We start from the raw sequence: 23405 nt of genomic DNA, 5'->3' as shown, positions 1-23405 counted from the left end.
TCTTGACTAGATTTTCAACAGCCTTTGTACACCACAGTTCCTGTACCCTACCATCTTTTCCGTCTCATTGGAACGTACCTATGCAGAACGCCACACAAATATCCCCTGAACATTTGCCACATTTCTGCCGTATATTTCCCTGAGAATATGTTCCCAATTTATGCTTTACAAACTTTTTTTGCAACTGTACATGTAACTAAGAGACTCCTGAACACCACTACTGTAACACCACCCTGCCTCTGCCACCACCCCTGACAGTGCATTCCCAGCACCCATCACTGTGTGGTGAACGTGCCCCACATAATCACCCTTGAACCTACATCCCTTATCTTAAATGTATGCCCTTTAGTATTAGGCATTTCAACCCTGGGAACGAGATATCAGCTGTCTTAATCTATGCCTTTCATAATCTACCATGTGTTCCCTCAGCCTCTGCTGCTTCAGAGAAAACCAGTTTGGTCAGCCTCTCTCTGTAACACATGCCCCCTTTTGCACCCTCTCCAAAACCAAGTTTTCTTCCTATACTGGGGCAATCAGAATTGAATTAAATACTCCAAATGTAGTCTAACTACAATTTTTAAAGCTTCAACACAACTTTCCAATTCAAACTCAGGGCCCCAACTAACAAAGTATGCCATATCACTTCTTTACCACCCTATCGCCTTATGCAGTCGCTTCCAGCAGGCTATTCAGGGAGGAATGCTTCTCCAGCCATCCCTACAAGTATGCCCATCAAAATTTGTCAATACTTCATGCTGGTTTCCAAATCAATCAACACAGAACCTATATGACCTAAACTTTTGTCGGTAGTTGCAAGGATAAACCTCCATCCATACTCATTATACAGTGCAAAAGGTTCTGAACTTAAAGAGGGGTAACTTTGAAGGTATGAGACGTGAATTAGCTAAGATAGACTGGCAAATGACACTTAAAGGATTGACGGTGGATATGCAATGGCAAGCATTTAAAGATTGCATGGATGAACTACAGCAATTGTTCATCCCAGTTTGGCACAAGAATAAATCAAGGAAGGTAGTGCACCCGTGGCTGACAAGAGAAATTAGGGATAGTATCAATTCCAAAGAAGAAGCATACAAATTAGCCAGAAAAAGTGGCTCACCTGAGGACTGGGAGAAATTCAGAGTTCAGTACAGGAGGACAAAGGGCTTAATTAGGAAGGGGAAAAAAGATTATGAGAGAAAACTGGCAGGGAACATAAAAATTGACTGTAAAAGCTTTTATAGATATGTAAAAAGGAAAAGACTGGTAAAGACAAATCCCCTACAGACAGAAACAGGTGAATTGATTATGGGGAGCAAGGACATGGCAGACCAATTGAATAATTACTTTGGTTCTGTCTTCACTAAGGAGGACATAAATAATCTTCCAGAAATAGTAGGGGACAGAGGGTCCAGTGAGATGGAGGAACTGAGCGAAATACATGTTAGTAGGGAAGTGGTGTTAGGTAAATTGAAGGGATTAAAGGCAGATAAATCCCCAGGGCCAGATGGTCTGCATCCCAGAGTGCTTAAGGAAGTAGCCCAAGAAATAGTGGATGCATTAGTGATAATTTTTCAAAACTCGTTAGATTCTGGACTAGTTCCTGAGGATTGGAGGGTGGCTAATGTAACCCCACTTTTTAAAAAAGGAGGGAGAGAAACCGGGGAATTATAGACCGGTTAGCCTAACGTCAGTGGTGGGGAAACTGCTGGAGTCAGTTATCAAAGATGTGATAACAGCACATTTGGAAAGCGGTGAAATCATCGGACAAAGTCAGCATGGATTTGTGAAAGGAAAATCATGTCTGACGAGTCTCATAGAATTTTTTGAGGATGTAACTAGTAGAGTGGATAGGGGAGAACCAGTGGATGTGGTATATTTGGATTTTAAAAGGCTTTTGACATGGTCCCACACAAGAGATTAGTGTGCAAACTTAAAGCACACGGTATTGGGGGTAAGGTATTGATGTGGATAGAGAAATGGTTAGCAGACAGGAAGCAAAGAGTGGGAATAAACGGGTCCTTTTCAGAATGGCAGGCAGTGACTAGTGGGGTACCGCAAGGCTCAGTGCTGGGACCCCAGTTGAATACAATATATATTAATGACTTGGATGAGGGAATTAAATGCAGCATCTCCAAGTTTGTGGATGACACGAAGCTGGGCGGCAGTGTTAGCTGTGAGGAGGATGCTAAGAGGATGCAGGGTGACTTGGATAGGTTGGGTGAGTGGGCAAATTCATGGCAGATGCAATTTAATGTGGATAAATGTGAAGTTATCCACTTTGGTGGCAAAAATAGGAAAACAGATTATTATCTGAATGGTGGCCGATTAGGAAAAGGGGAGGTGCAACGAGACCTGGGTGTCATTATACACCAGTCATTGAAAGTGGGCATGCAGGTACAGCAGGTGGTGAAAAAGGCGAATGGTATGCTGGCATTTATAGCAAGAGGATTCGAGTACAGGAGCAGGGAGGTACTACTGCAGTTGTACAAGGCCTTGGTGAGACCACACCTGGAGTATTGTGCGCAGTTTTGGTCCCCTAATCTGAGGAAAGACATCCTTGCCATAGAGGGAGTACAAAGAAGGTTCACCAGATTGATTCCTGGGACGGCAGGACTTTCATATGAAGAAAGACTGGATGAACTGGGCTTGTACTCGTTGGAATTTAGAAGATTGAGGGGGGATCTGATTGAAACGTATAAAATCCTAAAGGGATTGGACAGGCTAGATGCAGGCAGATTGTTCCCGATGTTGGGGAAGTCCAGAACGAGGGGTCACAGTTTGAGGATAAAGGGGAAGCCTTTTAGGACCGAGATTAGGAAAAACTTCTTCACACAGAGAGTGGTGAATCTGTGGAATTCTCTGCCACAGGAAACAGTTGAGGCCAGTTCATTGGCTATATTTAAGAGGGAGTTAGATATGGCCCTTGTGGCTACGGGGATCAGGGGGTATGGAGGGAAGGCTGGGGCAGGGTTCTGAGTTGCATGATCAGCCAGGATCATAATAAATGGCGGTGCAGGCTCGAAGGGCCGAATGGCCTACTCCTGCACCTATTTTCTATGTTTCTATGCAGCAATTCCACTGAGCAGAACTTTCATGCAAGAAAATTCACTATGATCATCTCAATACCTTTTATAGAACAGTTCAGGAACAGTTTCTTCAGCCTACAACATTGTGCTGAACCAGCTAAAAAGCAATTCAAAAACACCCAAACATTAATAGCTCCTAATTACACTATGTCCATATCCTTCCATCTTCCTCATATTTATGTGCCTATCAAACATCTCTTAAAAGCCTCTAATGTATTTGCCTCTATCACCATAGCAGGCACTGCATTCCAGGAATCCACTACTCTGAATAAAGAAACTTACCCCTCACATTCTCTTTGAACCTACCCCCTCTCACCTTCAATGCACGTCGCCTAGTATTAGACATTTCCACCTTAGGAAACAGATGCTCCGTCTACTCTATTTATGCATCTCAATTTTATAAACTTCTATCAGATCTCTCTTCAGCCTCTCACACTCTTTGAAAACAACCCAAGTTTATCCAGCCTCTTGTGACAGCACATGTCCTATAAACCTGGCAGCACCTTGGTAAACCTCTTTTGCACCTCCTCAAAGCCTCAACAGCCTTCCTGTACTGTGACGACCAGAACTGTATGCAATAATCACCAGACTTCATAATATTGCAACATAACTTGACTTTTGAACTCAATGCATCAAATAGTAAAAAGCAAGCATTCCATAAGCCTTCTTAACCACCCTATCAACCTGTGTAGCCACCTTCAAGGAGTTATGAACTTGGATTCCAAGATCTCTCTGCTCAGCAACACTTAAGGATCTTTCTGACCATGGTTAAACCAGATTCTTCCCTTAGAAGATAATAAAAGTGGCTTTGGGATTGGCATTGGGATCTAGTTATTCAAGTTTTCAAATCCCTCTACAGCCTGACTGGTTATCCACTGTCATTTTCTTCCGCCCCCAATTATTACCATTGTCTTCCTTTATTTCTACTTCCAGTGGATCCTTGATTTTGCCTTTTCCACCAGTGGATAACTCCTCAAGAATTAGAATGTGCACTCTGAAACTGCCTGCCCTTTACTTCACCATCAATCAAGCTTTTGTACTCAGTAGCACATCGTGCCTCATGCCATTCTTATAGTGCACTGTGGATGTTTTACTAAAGGCCGCAAACAATTTTTGCTGAATGACATAGAAGCACATTTAATATTAAGACTACACATCAGCTTCGTAAAAGCAACATGGAGGGAACCCACATCAAAGAGTGCAGCAGGTTCAAACTAACTACAAACCTGTGAATTAGGCCACTCAAGCCCTGAGCCTGCTCTGCCATTTAAGATGATTGCTGATCTGAATGCAGATGATTAACTGCATTCCTGCAGGAAACTTTCATCTCTTATCAAGCGTTTCTAAAAATTCAAAATTCTGCTTCTATCACACATTGACACCAAGCTCAGAAAATAATAGTCTCATCACTTTAACATATTTACATGAAACAGATACCCGCTGTACTTCATACAAAGATACCAACGAGACTGACAACACACTAACCAAGTGGCGAAACAGGTTGTCCTTTCATACATGAAATATCTCAGAAATGATGGCCCGACTGCTCCAATAACTGGAATTTCAGTCATGCACAAGCCAACCGCAATATTAAGGAGAGTACTTTGCAGATCAAAACAACAAACCAAGCTACAAAATCCAATACAGGGACTGCAGCAAAGTATTACACTAGCCAAGCTGGGAGAAAATTATCCACAAGGATCCATGAACATCAACTGGCTGAAAAGTGGCATGACCAACTCACTGGTCTCTAACCATGAAGATTGAGAGCACAAATTCGACTGGGCATCAGTGGAAGTTATGTCATAAGCGAACACACTGCATGCAAGAGTATTCCTAGAAGCATAGTCTTCCGTGCACAATTCTGTAAACAAACACACACAACTGAATCCTATTTATGACCTGCTGTGGACAAAGATCCTGATCACAATGCACAACCTTCACCACACAGCCAATCAGCGATGAGATTTCCTCCCCATATCACAAATGAGTTTCCGAAATGACATCTGATCAAAATGATTGAAAAGTACATAAAGCCCAAGCATTCGGAGGACACAACACAATCAACAGTGCACTAATAATACGTTTGCTAGTAAATTGCTAAGATCGGAGTGTAACTCAACCCAACCATTTTCTCATCTGCCTTAAAAGGGCAAGTCATTATTAAGACAATATAATCTTATTCTAGATTTTTACCATGAAAGGAAACACCCTTTCCATGTCTGCCTGTCAAGATCCCTCAATCTTACAAGTCAACCATCCTCCCCTACTCGTTTGGCATCCAGTCTAGCATATTCAAACTTTTTTCCATAAGACACCCAACCCATTCCATGTACAGTAATACACATCAATACCCCTCCTTAAATAAGACCACCAACATTGTACATTACTCCAGACAGGCCTCACCAATGCTTCTTGTAAGTGAACAACATGCCCCAATCTTTATAACTTGAACTCCTCCAACAACAAAACAGTTGCAACTTGCATTCTCAGTTTGAGAAATGTGCAGTAGTGGCACCTAATCTCTCGACATAACAGACCTCTGCTATCTCTTACCACTCAGATGAGTGGTTCCCAAACTACCTTTTTTTTTTGATTACTGCTCCCTTGGATCCCAGACCACATACTCAGTGACCTCCTCTCTCTTTCCAGTCATTACGTTAAAAACTAAAGTATTTTATAGAAGAGAAGGGCCGTTGAGGCAGAGGAGTTTCAATAGCCATCCAATTGACCTGGGCCTGGATCACTCTAAGCGCTGAGCAGATTTGGAGAGGTCGAAAATGGCTTCAGGCAGGGTGACGAAGTTTAGGTCCAGAGTGAATTGCTGGGTGGTGTATGCTATGCTGGTAATGGTTCATTACGGCAAGGCCTGGGTCCTAATGCAAGGCACGATCCACTGTTTTAACAATTTAAACTCCAGCCGAGATAGACTGGAAGGGCAGAGTGACAGGACTGGATGTGAGGTTCTGGCTAATTTCTCTCGCTCTCCCGCGTTGTTCACTCCCCTCTCCATGACCTTGAGGCTGCTGTGCTTTGTGGCGATTTGCCCACTAATAAGGTTTGGGCCTACTCTGGAGATTTGCACCCAAGACTCAATTTGGTTCAGAATGCTGTGTTTGCTTCTATTGCTTGCATAACCTGTATTTTTCCCCTCTTTCTCTGCGCATTGGGTGTTGGCCTTTGATTTTTAAAATTGGGTTCTTTCTGGTTTCTTGTTTTGTGGTTGCCTGTAAGCAGACAAATCCCAAGATTTTATAATTTATACATTCTTTGATAATAAACATACTTTAAATCTTGAATTTTGATTTACGATGCAAAGTGAAAAAAATTTAGATAATTGCAAAAATTATTCAATCTATTTAAAACTACAAATAAAATCATTTCTTTAGTAAAACAATTTTTTAATCAACAATTTTAAAGCATACATTAACAGTCCAATTATTCATGACTTGATTGCTTTTTCACTTTTCAATAAGATGGATGTGTTTGGTGCAGTGGTTATCAGCTTCTCAACATCAGGCTAAATGTCATTCAGAAGGAGTCTCAGATGCCCGCGTTGAGTAATTAATTTGCAATCTGTTTCGTTGCTTTGAAAGATATTGGATGAATGCACTGAAACCATGCTCCACTAAGTATGATGTTAGAAAGGCAGAGTACCTCGAGCTTTTTCCAGTGTAGGATGGTGACCAAAGATTTCACTCTGCAACTAAAAGTCTTGATATGATTTTTCTGAACTTCAGCTTCAGTTCAAAGTTATTTTGTAGTGAGATCAAATCTTCCCCCCCATCCTTCCTGTTAATTCCTCACCAGCAAGTGTTCAGGAATGGATTTTTACCCAAACTAGAACTTGGATTAAGAGAAAATCCTGAAATCTCTCTGATGTGTTTTTACACAGCTCACTCAAGTGGGCACAGGAAACTTGGGATTCCTGCTCTCTCTTCCAACTCAGAGACTTGGAGATTGGAGAATGCCACAACAACCAACATTACACTTAAATAAAATGTCCTTCTTTGAAAAAATTGCTCAGCAATCTGCAATATTGACTCCCCTTTGTATCTGTTTCTACTCTCCTTGCAAATAACTCGAACCATGCTTTCATCTTTTGTGAAGCGAATATAACCAAGAAGCAAAGATTTGTTGCCTGGCAAAGTTAACACACCCAGCTGCAGAGCACAGCAAATTCTGTTGTCCTAATTATGTTGCACAACGTGTCTTCCATATTCTCAGACATTTCATTTATTCATCTTTAAACACAATTGTTACTGAGCAGAATCTCTTTAATTATTTAGTCTAGTGACTTATGCAAAACTGTACTCAGAACCTCCCTTACTCCTGGCAGAATCAGCTCATCTCTAATTGTACGGGGTTTCCAGATTTAGCAATGAGATGTTGTACGAAGCATGCAAACTATCACTGCTTAGTTCTGAAATACTGGCAAACTTGTTTTGAAGTGCTTTACATTTTCAAAAGCTTTTATGAAGTGAATGAAAACAAGCCAAGCTCTTGTTTGCTATATCGGAAGTGCATTTTCTTCAAATGTTCAAGAAGCATGAATGGATTCATTGCCTCATTTGAAAAAACTTTCTCACACAACAGACACACTGGCTACTTCTGGTGCTGCTATAAATCTATCTTTCAGATACCCCACACTATTATTGTCTATACTTAATTTTCATTTAGTTTGCTTCTCCCACTTTTGTTATAGACTAACAATCATGGTTAATCACCTATTTTTAATCTCAAATGCTGTGATCAATAAAGGAGAAAGTTAGGATGTCACCATAGCTTCTGTAAAACCCGACTCTCTGCCTGGAGGTACATACAGTAGGGCGGGAATATCTTGGTTAGGCTGTGGCCTAGAGAAATTTGGTCAAGATCATTTGAAAAGGCGGATTCTGAACCTTACCCCATAGAATGCCAAGCTTAAATCATAGGAATTGCGCTGTGTGATTAGATGATGGGAATATGACACTGTACTACAGTAGTGAACAGCAATAATGTGTAGGTCAGGCCTGGAAATGACACTACTTCTTCCAGTCCAGATTTCTCATAATATACCAAATACAGAAGGGTCAGATTGCTTTTCAACAACCAAAGTCTAAGAGAATGGTGGATTAGAAAGAGATGAAGTGACCAACTTCCATTTGTTTTAATTCTACAGTAGAGTTTCATAGTTCAGTACAGGAAATTCAATAAATATAATGAGCCCAGACTTTCTTTGTGCTTGTGATTTAGGCAAGGGACACGAGGACTCCTGTCACATTGTGCTGAGTCAGAATATTTAAGAAAAGGATGGAGCTAGGTGAGCAAAATGGAATAATTCAAAGGGCCACAGTGCCAAGCTTCACAATATCTGAAGTACCCTCGGTCAGTGGGTACCATCCCGAATCCAGGGTTGGTGGCTACGCACCTCCATCTTCTTCGATCTTGCGATAGCACCAAGTACAGCCTCCCCTCCAGTTTGTTCTCGCTGGCCGCCTTGGTGCCACCCCCCCCGCCCCCCCCGAACTTGAGCCGGAGGCCGTGTCGGCCTCCAGCCGTGGCCGCTTCTTCGAGCTCAGCCCTTCCTTAGGTGGAGGCCTTGGGCCGGTCCAGGCACACAGTGCAGCGCCCAAGTTCATCATATCTCTCCTAACTAGGTGCATAGCATACAATTCGTAGATACGTGATGAGGCTTTAATCTCTTCCACGGAAGATGGCCATTGGCTCACAAGGAGCTCATCTGCCCTTTGTCAGATCTTGTTTTTTTTTCCCAGTCCTGCTGGGTGTCCTCACACCCTCCTCACCAGACTAAGTCCGGTGGGGGAGCCGGCCCAAGTCACCGACCACTCGACCCTGATCCCTGGCCGACCGCCCCTCCGCTGAATTTCTCCGAGTGTCCGGTGCCCGACCAAAAACCATGGTCAAGCAGCCAGCGACCAAAGAACATCACTTCCAAGTCACGGAAATTAAACAACATTCTTGAAGGCTGAAATTCAGGATTTTATAAACAATTACAAACAAGGAATCCATCAGAAGGTACAGTGGTCCTTATTGAGATTAACAGCACTCCAAAATTTATTTCACTTGGCACAACACAGAAGTCTCCTCTGGATATTCATCCTGCACTGTTATTTACATAATCTATGCCAGGACAGAATTGAGTGGTATTAAAATTAATCACACTATTCACACTGCAACATGCAACATGAAATGCATGGACCAGATATGTTAAGGATTGACTGGAACTGATGCCATACAATTCTCAGTTCATAAGAGGCAGTGTCACAGACAGATTTTCAAGATGGAATGGTACGTAGAGTCTTAGAAAAGTACAGTATAGAAACGGCCATTCAGCCAATCTAGCCCACGCCAAACCATTTAAACTGCCCACACTCCCATCAACCTGCACCAGGACTGTAGCCATCCTTAACACTATCGCTCATGTATCTATCCAAGTTTTCCAAAGGCTGAAATCGAGCTCAGGTACACCACTTACGCTGGCAGCTTGTTCCACACTCACAACCCTCTGAGTGAAGAAGTTTCCCATCATGTTCCCCTTATACACCTTTCACCCTTAACCCATGCCTCTGGCTGTAGCCCCACCCAACCTCAGTGGAAGAACCTGCTTGCATTTAACCCATCTACACCCCTCATAACTTTGTACTCTTCTATCAAATCCCCCTTCAACCTTCTCCATTCCAAGGAACAAAGTCTTAACCCATTTAACCTTTCCTTATAACTCTGGTCCTCAAGTCCCAGCAATATCCTTGTAAATTTTCTCAATACTCTTTCAATCTTACACCAACAAGAAAATATCGTTCTTGTTTAACAAACCCAAAGTCGAACTTACCTCCTCCCTGCGTTGCCGCTCCTCCTCCAGCTTCTGAAGAGGTGGTACCGAGTTGGATTGCTGCCCCCATGTAGTGGAAGAAGGGATCTAATGAGAAAAACAATTCAGTTATGCTCTGCAACTTCCAAGAACCACAGCCATTCATTTCAACCATTCTATGTTGGCACTAATAGCTTTTTCTCCTACTTTCCTTTCCACCCCCAACATATCCCTCTGTCGTCATTAAAAACTCTCAAAGAAATTTCGCCCAATTTCTTTCTGGATTTAACATGAACCCCCAACCTTATTGATACCCCCAATCTTATTCTCCCTCATTTTTAAACCAGGAGGAAGAGGTCTTCCACATTCAACCACAGCCAAGCATCTACCACAGATTGCAGTTTTTGATATGTCACTATCCTATGGGGCTTAGTCAGAGAATTGCCCCTAGTGCTGCTTCATATCATCACCTCACTTAAATCTGCAGACCACCGAAATGATACACTGGACAGGTTAGCATTTCTGATGGGCCCTATTGCAATAAGTATCAGAGAGGTGGAGGTACATTACCGAGCCCAACAATTAGACAATTTAGAACACCTGCACTGTGTGCAAAAGACGAAGAAAGGAAACAGTGACAAGCTGGGGATTTCAAACCACCAGAGTCTGATTCAATGTCTAGATCAGTGGTGTGATGGCACAGCCAGTATAGCAACAACCTTAAGAGTACCAAGAAAATGAGTTCAATCCAGACTCCAGGGAGGAGCTTGGTGATAAAGTAGAGAGAAAAATGTTGAGATTAATCTAAATGGGTGATTTGATGGTCAATTCAGACTTGATTGACCAAAGGGCCTGTTTTTGCACAGCATATCTCTTGTCATAGTTTTTTAATAGTTTCAGGTACTATGCTGTTGCCTTAACATCAAACAACACAAGGAGGTTCAAAAGAAGGTATCCAGCAAATATCACCAGTCACCTCTAACAGTCATGACCAAGGGTTCTCACAACTGTAAAGACGGTTACCAGGAAAGAGGGTAGCCAGCTGGAAGAGGTGGGAGAGATTGGGAGGAAGAAAGAATCACAAAAAGACTTTGAACAGCAAGACTTTCTTTTGTTCTAAGTTAACTGGACACCCACAGGCCTGTAGAGAAAGCCCCACATCAACTCTGAAAGCAAACCTACAAATGGAGGTTCAGCAATATATTTTTAACAGCACCTCTGCCAAGGAACACGCATAAAGGTGGAGATTCATCTCCATTAGGGTGGGACGAGTCAAATTCAATTTTTTATTAATTCATGGGATGTGGGCTTCATTTGCTTGTTCTTCTTTCAGTGCTCCCGAAATGGAATGTTGCACAACTCAGACCAAACATCCTTCCCGTAAAGGATGCCAGTAACCTAGGTGGGTTATTACTGATGCGGCATTTTTAATTTAATAACAGAACAAATCTACAAGCTGTTGTAGACTGGAATCAAACCAACAGTCTGGACACCAGCCCAGGAATCTATGATGCTGTACTTAAACTCAATTGGAAATCTAATAAACTTAGAAAGTTCAGCACAGAAACAGGCCATCCATCCAGTCTGTGCTGAACTGCGAGTCCCATTGACCCATACCTGACCAACTCCTCCCATCCGTACTCTTAATTGTTGCAATCAAACTTGCATTCACCAAACAAGCTAAATCACCAGCTATAGAAATTACTCTAGAACAACCTAGATGAAAACACATCAACGCTACCTTTATATGTGCCAACTGTTGCTGCTGCAAGCGCCTCAGTGCCTCCTGCTGCTGCTGCCTGTGCCTCAGCATTTCCTGCTGCCGCTGAAGCTGCAGGTCCATCTCTTTGCGCTTCCGCTCCTCCTCCTCAGCAAGCCTGCGCCTGGCCTCTTCCTCCAGCTGGCGCCTGCTTTCCTCTTCCTCCATCCATCGCCGATCCTTCTCCTGCAAGGACATCAGGGAGGTGAGCGGTTTGGATGTTGTCAAGGAGAATACACACACATGCGCAGGTCAACAGCATTTAGGTATGAAGCTGCTTACGACAAGCATGAAAAATAGCACAATTCGACTGGACTGAACTGGCAGTTTTTCTGCTGCAAGTTGTAATTTTTCAGCAGGTCGGGAGGAACTAAAAGGGGTTCAATACCTGAAGCAAATGTTTACCCTACGATTTTGCTTGTATGGTGTACAATCCCGTCTGTGAAATAAACTCTCATCTTCACATCAACAACCCTTTTCAGGAGCAGATGGAAACTCAAACAGCACCAAGTCATTCATCATTTTGAGATGAGTAGCAGCAATTAATGAGGTTTGGGAAACTATTCCAACATCTCACATCATGCTGAAAATGTGGAATATGAGCATAAAACACAATACAGCAGTACAAGTATAGAAGTACTTACTTTCACAAAAAAATCTAATCTCTACCCATATAGTAAAGATTGAGAAACCCAAGATATCTTCCCTCTAAACTGAAATAATAGTTCTTAACAGTGCCTGACCCCCCGAGCTGACAGACATTGTCTGAACTCGAGTTCCTCTAGCTTTTTTCTTTTTGCTTTAGTTACAGCATCAGTCTTTTCTCTGTAAAAATTTAGCCAATCCATGATGTAGACCAGTCAAACTACTTAGCTGGAAGTTACAGATTTAAAGATTAAATGTTAGTTTTAGTTGTCACATGTACCTCAAAACATACAGTGAAATGCACCATTTGCCTCAAATCAAACCCAATGGTTTCAGTTCCAAATTCTCAATCAAATCTATTTTAATGCAATGCCTATAACAACTAGTAGGTGAACACAGGGGTCCAAGATATCATTGCAAACACTGATACATAATTAAAGGATGGGCAGGACTAGCAACTCAATATCCCAGGGTAGATATTTTCTGCTGAGAAGTGGGTGGGGGTGGGGAAGAATAGTGAATCAAATCTTACATAACCTCACGTTAGAAGGCTCTGCAATCAGTGCTATGGTGGTAAAGACAAGAAACTAAGTGGGTGTTGTCACTGTTGTGGGTGGATTACAAACTTCCCAACAGTCAACAGAAGATGTGTAGGCAGATACCAGAGAGATGAAAAAAACAATAAGGTTACTGAACTGCTGGGGTTCAATTTCCCAAATATTAACTGGGGTTACAATAGTGTTACAGCTCAGGGGGAACAAACATTGAGGCATATAAAGAAAAACTTTTTGATCTTATATAAATACACGAACAATTGAATGAGCATCACTGGGTCTTATCGTAGGGAATTTTGGGTGGATAAGTGGAGGTAGTGTTTGCGGGGGGAACATTTTGAAACCAGTAACCACTTTTACTAGTTATGGAAGACGATAGAGATGAACCAATAATGAAAGGTCTTAAATTAGGGAAAGGCAATGTTATTACTATAGGCAAGGACCTGGCAAACATAGATTAGGAGCATCTAGTTGCACACAGTTGGAAGTATTTAAATGAGAAATAGTAAGAGTTCATGGACATCACATTTCTATAAGAGTAAACAATAAATAATAAGAATAGGGAACACTGAACATCAAGGGATAAAGGGAGGGTTATGGAAGTAACGGTGAGGAAGGCTTATTACACATAAAAAAGGGAAATTACAAAGGCTATGGGAGGTACAGGAAAAAAACAGCAGGCTAAATTAAGGTAAACCTCAAGGTTTTCTGCTTGGTGTATTCATTTAGGACAAGTGCCCATCTCCAAGTCAGTATTCACAAAGAAAACAGACTTAGTAATCGAAAATTCAGTGGAAAATCTAAAGCAGGTTTCCATAAATAAAGGAGATTCTCGGTGACTTGGTATGCTTAAAAGTGGATAAATCCCCAAGACTACATTGGACGTGTCTCAGGATGCAAGGAACGAAATTATTGGGGTTTTGGCAGAAATTTTAAAATCTTAACTGGACACAGTAAGGTAGCAGATGACTGCAGGATGGTAAATATGGCTCACATTTTGAAAGGGAAACCTGTTAGTCTAGCATTAGTAGTAGGAAGATACTGGAAAGAGTTTATAGCATATTGATCACTTTAATCTTGCAAGGACTAATATCAAACAGCCAAACTGGCCTTGTCAAAGGCAGATTCTCTTCGACCAACTTGATTTAATTCTTTGAAGAGATAGCTACATGTATTCAGGGCAGGGCAGTAGGTTAGAACCACATGGGAGACTGATTCTAAAGGTTAGGGCATGGAATTCTTTAAAGTTGGCAAACCAAATCCAAAATTCGTTTGGCCACAGAAAAGAGTGATGATACGTTACTTTATGGTTTACAGACAGGAAAGTTAGTCCAAGCTTTTGGATTGCTTGTTCAGTAATTTAACCATTATACCACCACCATTTCCTCCAGTTTGTAAATCAACCCAACAGGAGTCACAGATCCAATATTATTGGCAAAAGACCCAAGGTTTACAAAATTCAATTGTGCATTTGATATTATAGCTAGTGTAGTCTTAAAAACAGTATGAAATAGTGGTACAATTATACCATTAATTCACCTCAATAAACTGCGTGGAAATGCAGAGGATGGGAAACTGGAGACAGTGTGAAAATAGGGGAAGCTCCAGAGCAGGGGCCCCAACCTGGGGTCCACGGAACCCCTCGGTATGGTAGGGTGCACAGCATAAAAAGATTGAGAACCCGTGCTCTAGAGAAACAGACACACAACATTGCATCAAAAACTGCTCAGGATTATTATACAATGAGAACAGTTACAAACTTCCTTGTAAAAGTAAATATATAAATTATTTTACAAACTAAGAGCCACAGAGTAAATGGTCAGATCTGAATGATCTAAGTTACCTGTTTTCGGAGAATGTCCTCCATCTGCCGCCTTTCCTCCTCATCGCGTCTCCTCAGGGCCTCCTCTTGTCTTCGATCCTCTTCCTCTCTTTGGCGCCGGGCAGCTTCCTCTTGCTGTTCCCTTTGAAATCGGACCACCTCTTCCTGGAAGAAAACAGAGCATGTTATTTCAAGCTGGAGAACACAGTATGGAAGCTTGACCTTCAGATGAGAAATCAAACAACAAGCATATTAACTGTTACTATAACTTACATGCTGTATAGTAAAGCCTTGGTACAAACAAAGCCAATCAATAAAGTGACAGATTCACAAGGAAACTTGGGGAGTGAGGTTAGACTGTGGTGAAATACTTAACTAAACCATAAATCCAGCAACAGTACTGACCACAAATGAAATGAGATGTACTGACTCGAATTTCTGGTGGGGAAAAGTAGCTTACTATGTGATGCCACTTACACGATGCATCACAGAAACCTGACAAGTTCACTTTAGTATTGCTTAAGCCATGTACAGCCGTCTAATGAGCACTGCCAGACCGTCTCTACAAATGCAGTGGAAGCACTACCAGAAAGCTCCTCTCCAAATTACACATCAACCAGATTTGCAATTTTACTGCCAGTCTTTTACCAGCATCCTGGGACCAGACTGCTCAACTTTATCAAATAGCCCATTGATATTATTTTGGCCTGTTCCGTGAGGACATGCTGCATTTTAGAAATCCTGTGGCATTTTGCCTCCCGAGTATTTTGGGACTTCAATCCTTGAGCATCATTGCAAGAGTGGAATCAGCTCAAAGACTGCAGTCATATAGGCAGAACACCAAAGTCTAACTAAAAGGTCTTACATCTTTTTAATCCCCAAGGTATGTTTTTCTTTCAATAATATTTCCAATCACCATTAGAATTTGCGACCATGTAAGATGGAATCTAATTAACTGATGAAAAGAAATCTGGGTGAAGAACACAGGGTCAGAGTAGACAATGATGAACTACACTGATATTTTACCTGTTTCCTCCTTGTCAGCTCATCTTCATCCCTACGTTTGCGTTCTTCCTCTTGCCATCGGATTTCATCCTGTCGCTTTCTGTCATCCTCTTCCCTTTTGTTCCTTAGCTCCACGTCTCTTCGCTCCTGCTTCAGCTGAGCGAACAACAAATTACCTGAGACTACCTGAGGAGCATCTTAGTTTATTACACCATTCCCAGAGCCCACAGCCAGTCATCTCACAAGGATATAAAAACACAGCAATGGAGGCCACCCAGATCTAAAGCACCTTTCAGATTTGACATCAAACTTGCATGTTTTACCTCTCATAAATGTTGGAGGAACTCAATGGATTGGGTAACATCTGTGGAGGGAAATAAATAGTTGACATTCCAGGCAGAGACCCTTCACCAGGACTGAACAAACATTTTGTGTGTATTGATTTGGATTTCTAGAATCAGCAGAATCACTTATGTTTATGTTTCTACCTCTGAAAACTGCACATACCTCAAAAAAAAAAGTGGGATAAGCAAGGTACTTTTGCTCTCTGTGGTCTATTTTACACAACATGGGACTACAACTAAAAATCCTACGCTTTGGCAAAGTGAAGACAAGAGCACAATTCTAGTACAGCCAGAGCATCAATGATCTTTGACGTGTCACTGAATGATGCCCGCCTTAGAGAGAATGGGAGCCAGAGAGAAAACAGTCTGCTGTAAAATGCAGTGATTAAGTATATGCATGACAGTTCAGCAATGCTGCTTCACAGCTCCAATCTCAGGTTTAATGCTAACCTCAGGAGTTGTCTGAGTGGAGTTGACATGTCCTCCTTGTGACTGTGCAGGTTTCCCCCTCTCCCCTAACTGCCCAAGTTCACTGATGTGCTGCTAGATCAATTGTCTACTGTAAATTTCCCTTGGAGAATGGGAGGAAGGTTGAAGAATCAGGGTAGAGTTGATGGTCGTGTGAGGAAAAAATAAGTTACAGGGAAACAACTGAGGGAATAGGACTAATGGAATTGTTCTGAGACCTACTAGGCCTTGTTGTGATTGTGATTGGTCACTGGGAGACACTGAAGCTGATGATATAGAAGTCTTTATTTTACAGGACATTTTTATATGCTAAAGATCAAAAGGTAACAGGACAATTCTATAGTTAGAATGTATCGACAATGCTTTCGTTGAATTACATTATTTTCAAACACCTAGATCTTCACACTAACATGCCAGATGCCCAAAATGAATGCTAATCATCTTTATCTCTGGGCTGAATTCACGCAGATACAGATGTCTCAGGTCAATGATATTTCTTGCTTTTCAATCAAACCCAGTCTGGAGCTCCAAGAACACCATTGTTCTGAGCTGCATTTTGAACTCAATCTACAATTAGATGTGAAGACTGATTGCTGTTGAGATTAATATTTACTATAATGCATAATTCCTGAATATACCCCAACAGGCCCAATTGCCTTTACCTGTCATTAGAGATATGATATCAGAAAGGGGGCAGGGGATGCTGGGGGCAAAAAGAGATGTCTTTGAGCCTGTAAGTTGGATAATTAATCAATGTACTTGGATGTCCTTCCCTTACCTGCACTTCAAATTGAAGCATCTGATTTCTGGTACACATTCACCTGATGTAAGTTTATAAAATTAAAATTTTACTGACAATTTTTTTTTGTAAAAGTGATAAATATATTCATACGGATTTAGTTCAACTGTTAAGGTAGCAATTAACCATCACAGCCAACAAGATCCCATGTCCTACCCCAGTCTCCAATGTTGACCAGTGTAGCTGTTGCTCCCTTAAGTGGCCACCACACAGTTAGCTATTCATTACCCAGCATGCCCTAGTCATACTGCTTTTTCATTCAAGTGTTCAACAACCAGAGGTTACAGGTTTAAAATCACTGAAATATCTGAACACAGCAGCATTGTTTTCACACTAGATCTCATCAAGATCTGGAACACTCAATCTTTTGAGATGACAACATCTGATTTATTAAATAACCCATAAATAATAGGGACTTGAGCCTGAGGAACTTGAGGACATGATGGACCATCATCCATGAAATAGGAATGCTTGTAAATCCCTGGGGAAATGACAGTCCAGGAATCCCACTGGGAAAACCTACCATTAGTAGAAATTCATGCAACTCCTACTGTGAAGCACTATGAAAAGTTGGTGAACAGTATCATAAAATTATCAATAAAATAAAATGGTCTTACTTTTGTAGCCTTCTCTCGCTCCAGCTTTTGAATTTGTTCCAGTAGTGGACCCTGAGATGCTGAATCCCACAAACTACCTGCTTCACAGCCTACAAACAGAAAAGGCACACGTTTTAGAGAAAATCATCAACTAAAGAGCACACATTAAATGAACTATTACAGTGATTCATGCAGTAGCAAAGCTTTTCTCTTGAACCATCACTGGCATGCATCCTGAAACAGCCACTGTTGTGAACACAGTAGGATTTATAGATCAAATTGCAGTTGTAACTGACTGCTCTAGGAAGCAACCTCTAAAAGATACAGTAACACAAAAATGTTTTGGATTATTGAAAATGGAAATAAAAGACAAATGCAGTAAGCCCTTTCATGGAGGGGCTGTCAATGCATGAAAACTGTCTGTCAGACAACAAGGATAGCAAGAGAAAGCTTCAGAAGAAAGAGAGAATGAACTTTACAAAACATCACTGCACAACTTCACTATCCAATATACATATACTCATCCAAACCAGTCTACAACATCACTTATTACATTGCTTCTTTTCAGTTTAGGCCACAGCAATCTGGAGCAATTGCTACCTGAACCACTAAGCATTAAAAGTGGGTCCTCACCTGAGGGCTGTGAAGCAGAGGTTGGAAGGTCCCAGAGGGACCCAGTTTCGGGAACTGACACAGATCTGTTGATAGGAGGAATCAAATTTTGTTCTGCACACCTGAGGGGACAAAAGTTGTGGGGGAAAGATCTTCAGTGATTTCTACTTTTTGTGTAAGGGTGGGAGGGAAGTCACTATATAAAACAAGGTACCAAACAGTAACAAGAAATATGTTTATTGCAAACAGTTCTAAAGCCGAACTGAAAGCTAAATAATCTGAACTGATCTTTATGGTGAATGAAAGCACTAAATGGTTTTTATCATCAACTGAAATCTGGGATCATATTTCGCCATCCCTCAGGAGCCAGCTCAAATCAGCAACCTGCTTGGGAGACTAAGAGCTTCCACTTTACTGGGAAGCTATTCAAGCTTCCCATTAATTCTATTGGGCTCGCCCACACAAGGCCCAACAGCAGAAATCTTACAACAAGATAGATAAAATGTTAAAATTTGCTTATATTAATGTAAATTCCCTCTCTCATTGCTGGTACAGCATTAACCAAATGGAAATTATTTTTCTACCAGAAACTATAGTTGACAACTAACAATATGACTTCCCAGCTTCTCCTTTACAACTGTGCCCTTTGTCAGGAATTCTTGTAAACTACAAGATGTTGCCAGCTTCATTCCAGCAGAACTACGGCCTCAAATTTCCAGTGAACTGGATGTCCATCCACATAAAATTTACATCTTCTCCGTAACTGTGTGGGCTTCTGGACACTCCTGCTTACCTCCAACATGTAGGCTGATAGGTTAAAAAGTTGATATAAACTATGCCTAGTGAGGGTGAGTGAAAGTAACTGTGGGGAGTTTACGGAAACATGGGAAGAACTGGTTACAGGGAAAAGTGGACCAGCATAAATGTGATGGATTAAATGTTTTAAATTCAAATACCGAGACCATGGATGGTCTTAGCAGTACATCAAAGCAACATTTAAAAGGTCATTCATTCTTGGTTTCAACTTCAGGAAAAATTTATCATGTACGCTAAGAATGACCAAAAGTCTATACAAATATAGCTGTAACACACAATGAATGAATCCTTATATAAGAAATACACCGCAATAGGATCTGAAGAAAAAGCTATTTAAATTTGTGGAATTGTGGCTAACAGCACAGGCGGTGGATAATCAAAGTCTGATTTTTGTTGTCCCAGAAGTCAATAGACTTCTGTATCTATCCATTCATTTCCTTTTGTACATTGACATGACAGACATGGACAGAAGTGGGATATTTAGTTCAAGGTCTGTGATCCAATTCTACACACCCATTTCCCCATATTACTCGAAAGCTGGTTAAAAATGTTGGAACTACTTAGTTGACAAGGCAGCAAAAACAACAAACACCTCTTAACATAAAATACCAGTTCTGAAAATGTTCCAAATTTCCAACCACCTTCTCTGAAAGAATGTTTCCTCACATAATTTCTGAAGCCCTAGACTGATTGTAGGCCACATCCTAGTCCTAGCCTCGTCTAGTGGAGAGTTTCTAACTCAATTTTTCTTTGACTAAATCACCATTGACTTTAAGTTCTGAGAAGTAGTAGCCTTGAAGAACACGCAGACATATAGAGGCAAGATTCTGTGAAAGATTTTCAAAAAGATCATCAACTTGGAACTTTATTTCTATCTACAGATGGTGCATGTTTTGTGCAGAACCTATGAATGAGAAATAAAATGAGAATTTTAGATAACACACACACACAAAATGCTGGAGGAATTCAGCAGGCCAGTTAGCATCTACGGGAGTCATTTCGGGTCGAGACCCTTCATCAGGACTGGAAAGGAAGGGGTAAAGTCAGAGTAAGGTAAGGGGGGGGAGGGGAGGGAAGGAAGAAGTGCAAGGTGGTAGGTGAAAACGGGAGGGGGAGAGGTGAAATAAAGAGCTGGGAAGTTGATTAGTGAGAGAGATAAAGGACTGGAGGAGGGGGAAGCTGACAGGAGAGGATAGGAGACCATGGAAGAAAGGGAAGGGGCAGGGGCACCAGAGGGAGATGATGGGCAGGTAAGGAGACAAGCTGAGGGTGGGGGCAATTACCTGAAGTTAGTGAAATAGATGTTCATGCCATAAGGTTGGAGGCTACCAAGATGAAAGATACAGTATTGCTCCTCCATCCTAAGTGTGGCCTCATTGTGGCCGGTAATTGCTTCACCGCCCCCACCAACCTTCTACACGAGGAATTCTGCAGATGCTGGAAATTCAAGCAACACACATCAAAGTTGCTGGTGAACGCAGCAGGCCAGGCAGCATCTCTAGGAAGAGGTACAGTCGACGTTTCGGGCCAAGACCCTCGGGACCAGCAACTTTGATGTGTGTTCCCCCCAACCTTCTGACTGACTTCTCCCCTTTCCTTCCAGTCCTGAAGGGTCTTAGCCCAACATGTTGACTGTTTACTCTTTTCCATAGATACTGCCTGGCCTGCTTAATTCCTCCAGCATTTTGTGGGTATTTCTTTGGATTTCCAGTATCTGCAGATTTTCTTGTGTTTGTGAGAATTTTAGGTGGATGACCTTCCAGAACATCTTTCAAACTTCCTCATGAAAGATCATTTTTCCTTCCCCATATGTGCTGCATAACCTACTAATCAGTTACAGCATTTTTCTCTCTTTTAATAACACTTCAATTCCAACCACAGCAGAGTACTATTATCCTAATGGGAGGTCATGGTTTTGTACATGCAAATTCCACCACGAATAGGGTTTCACAAAATTAGGAGAAAATACTCATTTGTCCCATTTTTCTGTTTGCTTAAGGGCCTGATGCCTCTGCCAGAATGTGGTCATATACCCTCAACCTCTCCTTCAGTGGGATTGGGACTGGAGGGAGGAGGAATAAAATACAATATCAAAAATGCCTGGCCCATTACAAAGTAGATGGTAAATTAAACTACATTATTGTACAGAAAACAGAAACAAAGAGCTGGAAATAATTTGGTCAAGCAGTATATGAACAATTTTAAAAAAATGTTTATTTATATTTAATTGAAGCACTGGTTGGAATAGGTCCTTCTGGCCCTTCCTGCTGTCTTGCCTAGCAACCTGATTTAACTCTAGCCTAACCACGGGATAATTTACAATGACCAACTAACCTATAAACCAGTACATTTTCGGACTGTGGGAGGAAACCAGAGTACCTGGAAAAAATCCATGCAGTCACAGGAAGAATATACAAACTCTTCACAGACAGTAATGGGATTCTGATGAAAGGTCATTGACTCCATTGTTGAAAGATGCTGTCTGACCTGCTGACAAGCACTTGCTGTGTTTTTAAGATACAACCACTCCACTTGCATTTATGAATAAAGGGTAACACGTGTTGAAGAACTCTGGATTAAATTCAAATTCCTGACATATCTATTGATTTTACTGGAATCAGCTGACAACACTAACTTTTACTGGCTAACTTTTATCAGCTGACAACACTAACTTTTGAAAGACAGTAGTTCCACTGTATTTGTTTCTCAGTGTACTTATGTTTAAAGGAATTAACATCATCACCTGGATTTGAGGTTCTGGATCTGCTGCAGGAACAGCACAAGTTGTTGCTGCTGTTGGGGTGTCATGTTTGCCTTCTGCTGCAGTGCACACTGTAAGAGCTGTTGCCGACTACAGAGACAAGAGAAATTATAATTTTGTCTTCAATTGTCATTTATACTTCCACTCTTTGAAATTTGGTACCATTTCTGGATCACCCAAAACGACATAGCCAAGTACATCACTTTAGGTTGACGAGTAAAATTCCCTTTAATCTATCAAAAAAAAATAGCCCAAACGCCAAAGCGTACAATTAATCTCAATTCAAGGTACATGACTACTTGGAACAAGATGCAATTGCTGAGAATGGTTGATGAGACAAACATCCAAAAGCAGCATGAAAATATTCCTAGGCTTAGCCAAATAAAGACGGCCACCAAACAAGGCCAATGCAGGGAATATGAAACAATAAAGGAACCAAATAGCAAAATAATCATCCATCCTTTCTTATAAAAACACAATGGTCTATCAACATCTGTTATTTTAACAAATTTATCTAATTCAAACATTCACAGAAGCACTCCACTCTGAGACAATTATTTTATTAATCTGGGTTGGACCTAGGCTAACCCCCAGGAGGGGGGAGAAGATGGTGGCGCGACAGCAGCGTGCGCGGCCCTTCAGTGAATGATGTCTGTTATCTGTCAAGTAGGGGACCGTGCGCAATTCTGATTTGATGGAGACAGACGTGAGAGCACAGCGGAACATCTGGAAATCTTCTGAAATGCCTGCTTTGCTGACGCTGCTACTGTGTGGTACCGGAATCTCCAGAGCTGAAGGCCCCAAAATCCTCGGCTTTGCATGTTTCAGCGGCCGGGGAGAGGTCAAAGGCGCTCGTCAGAGGATGGCGCTCGGGAAGCTGTATCGGAGAGGCTGGTCAGAAGCTCGGAGTTTTCGGACGGATGGACTCAGTGTCGGCTGGGGTCGGCTGCTTCCAAGGCATCAGCAAGTTGACGGTGCCTGGAGGTTTATGTTCTCCGAGTTTCTCCCTTTTGCCGCCTGCTATCGGGGACTCCAGAATCAATCAACTCAGGACTTTGAGACTTTTTTTTTTATATACAGTGCCCATGGTCTGTTCTTTAGCAAATTATGGTATTGCTTTGCACTGCTGTAACTTTATGTTATAATTATGTGGTTCTGTCAGTGTTAGTCTTTGGTCTGTCTTGTTTTCTGTGCACTCTTCCTTCAGTTAGTCCTGACGAAGGGTCTCGGCCTGAAACGTCGACTGCGCCTCTTCCTATAGATGCTGCCTGGCCTGCTGCGTTCACCAGCAACTTTGATGTGTGTTGATTGTTTTCTGTGATAT

The 23405-nt window shown here is 41.6% G+C and overlaps 1 protein-coding gene across 6 annotated transcripts in view; it reads right to left on the bottom strand.

Annotated features, from left to right (window-relative positions):
- Positions 1-23405, bottom strand: part of LOC134346920 (GRB10-interacting GYF protein 2-like) — a 173344-nt gene that overhangs the window by 28782 nt on the left and 121157 nt on the right. For all 6 annotated transcript variants that reach the window (XM_063048776.1, XM_063048771.1, XM_063048774.1 and 3 more), the window contains 7 exons: positions 22064-22171; positions 18526-18626; positions 17914-18002; positions 15707-15841; positions 14702-14845; positions 11642-11845; positions 9922-10008 (listed from right to left, as the gene is read on the bottom strand). In XM_063048776.1, coding sequence (XP_062904846.1) covers positions 9922-10008; positions 11642-11845; positions 14702-14845; positions 15707-15841; positions 17914-18002; positions 18526-18626; positions 22064-22171 — 868 coding nt within the window. The remainder of the gene's footprint in view (positions 1-9921; positions 10009-11641; positions 11846-14701; positions 14846-15706; positions 15842-17913; positions 18003-18525; positions 18627-22063; positions 22172-23405) is intronic.

The sequence above is a fragment of the Mobula hypostoma genome, chromosome 5 (genome assembly GCF_963921235.1).
Source record: "Mobula hypostoma chromosome 5, sMobHyp1.1, whole genome shotgun sequence".
Lineage (NCBI taxonomy): Eukaryota > Metazoa > Chordata > Chondrichthyes > Myliobatiformes > Myliobatidae > Mobula > Mobula hypostoma.
This window is presented reverse-complemented; position numbering and strand designations above follow the sequence as displayed.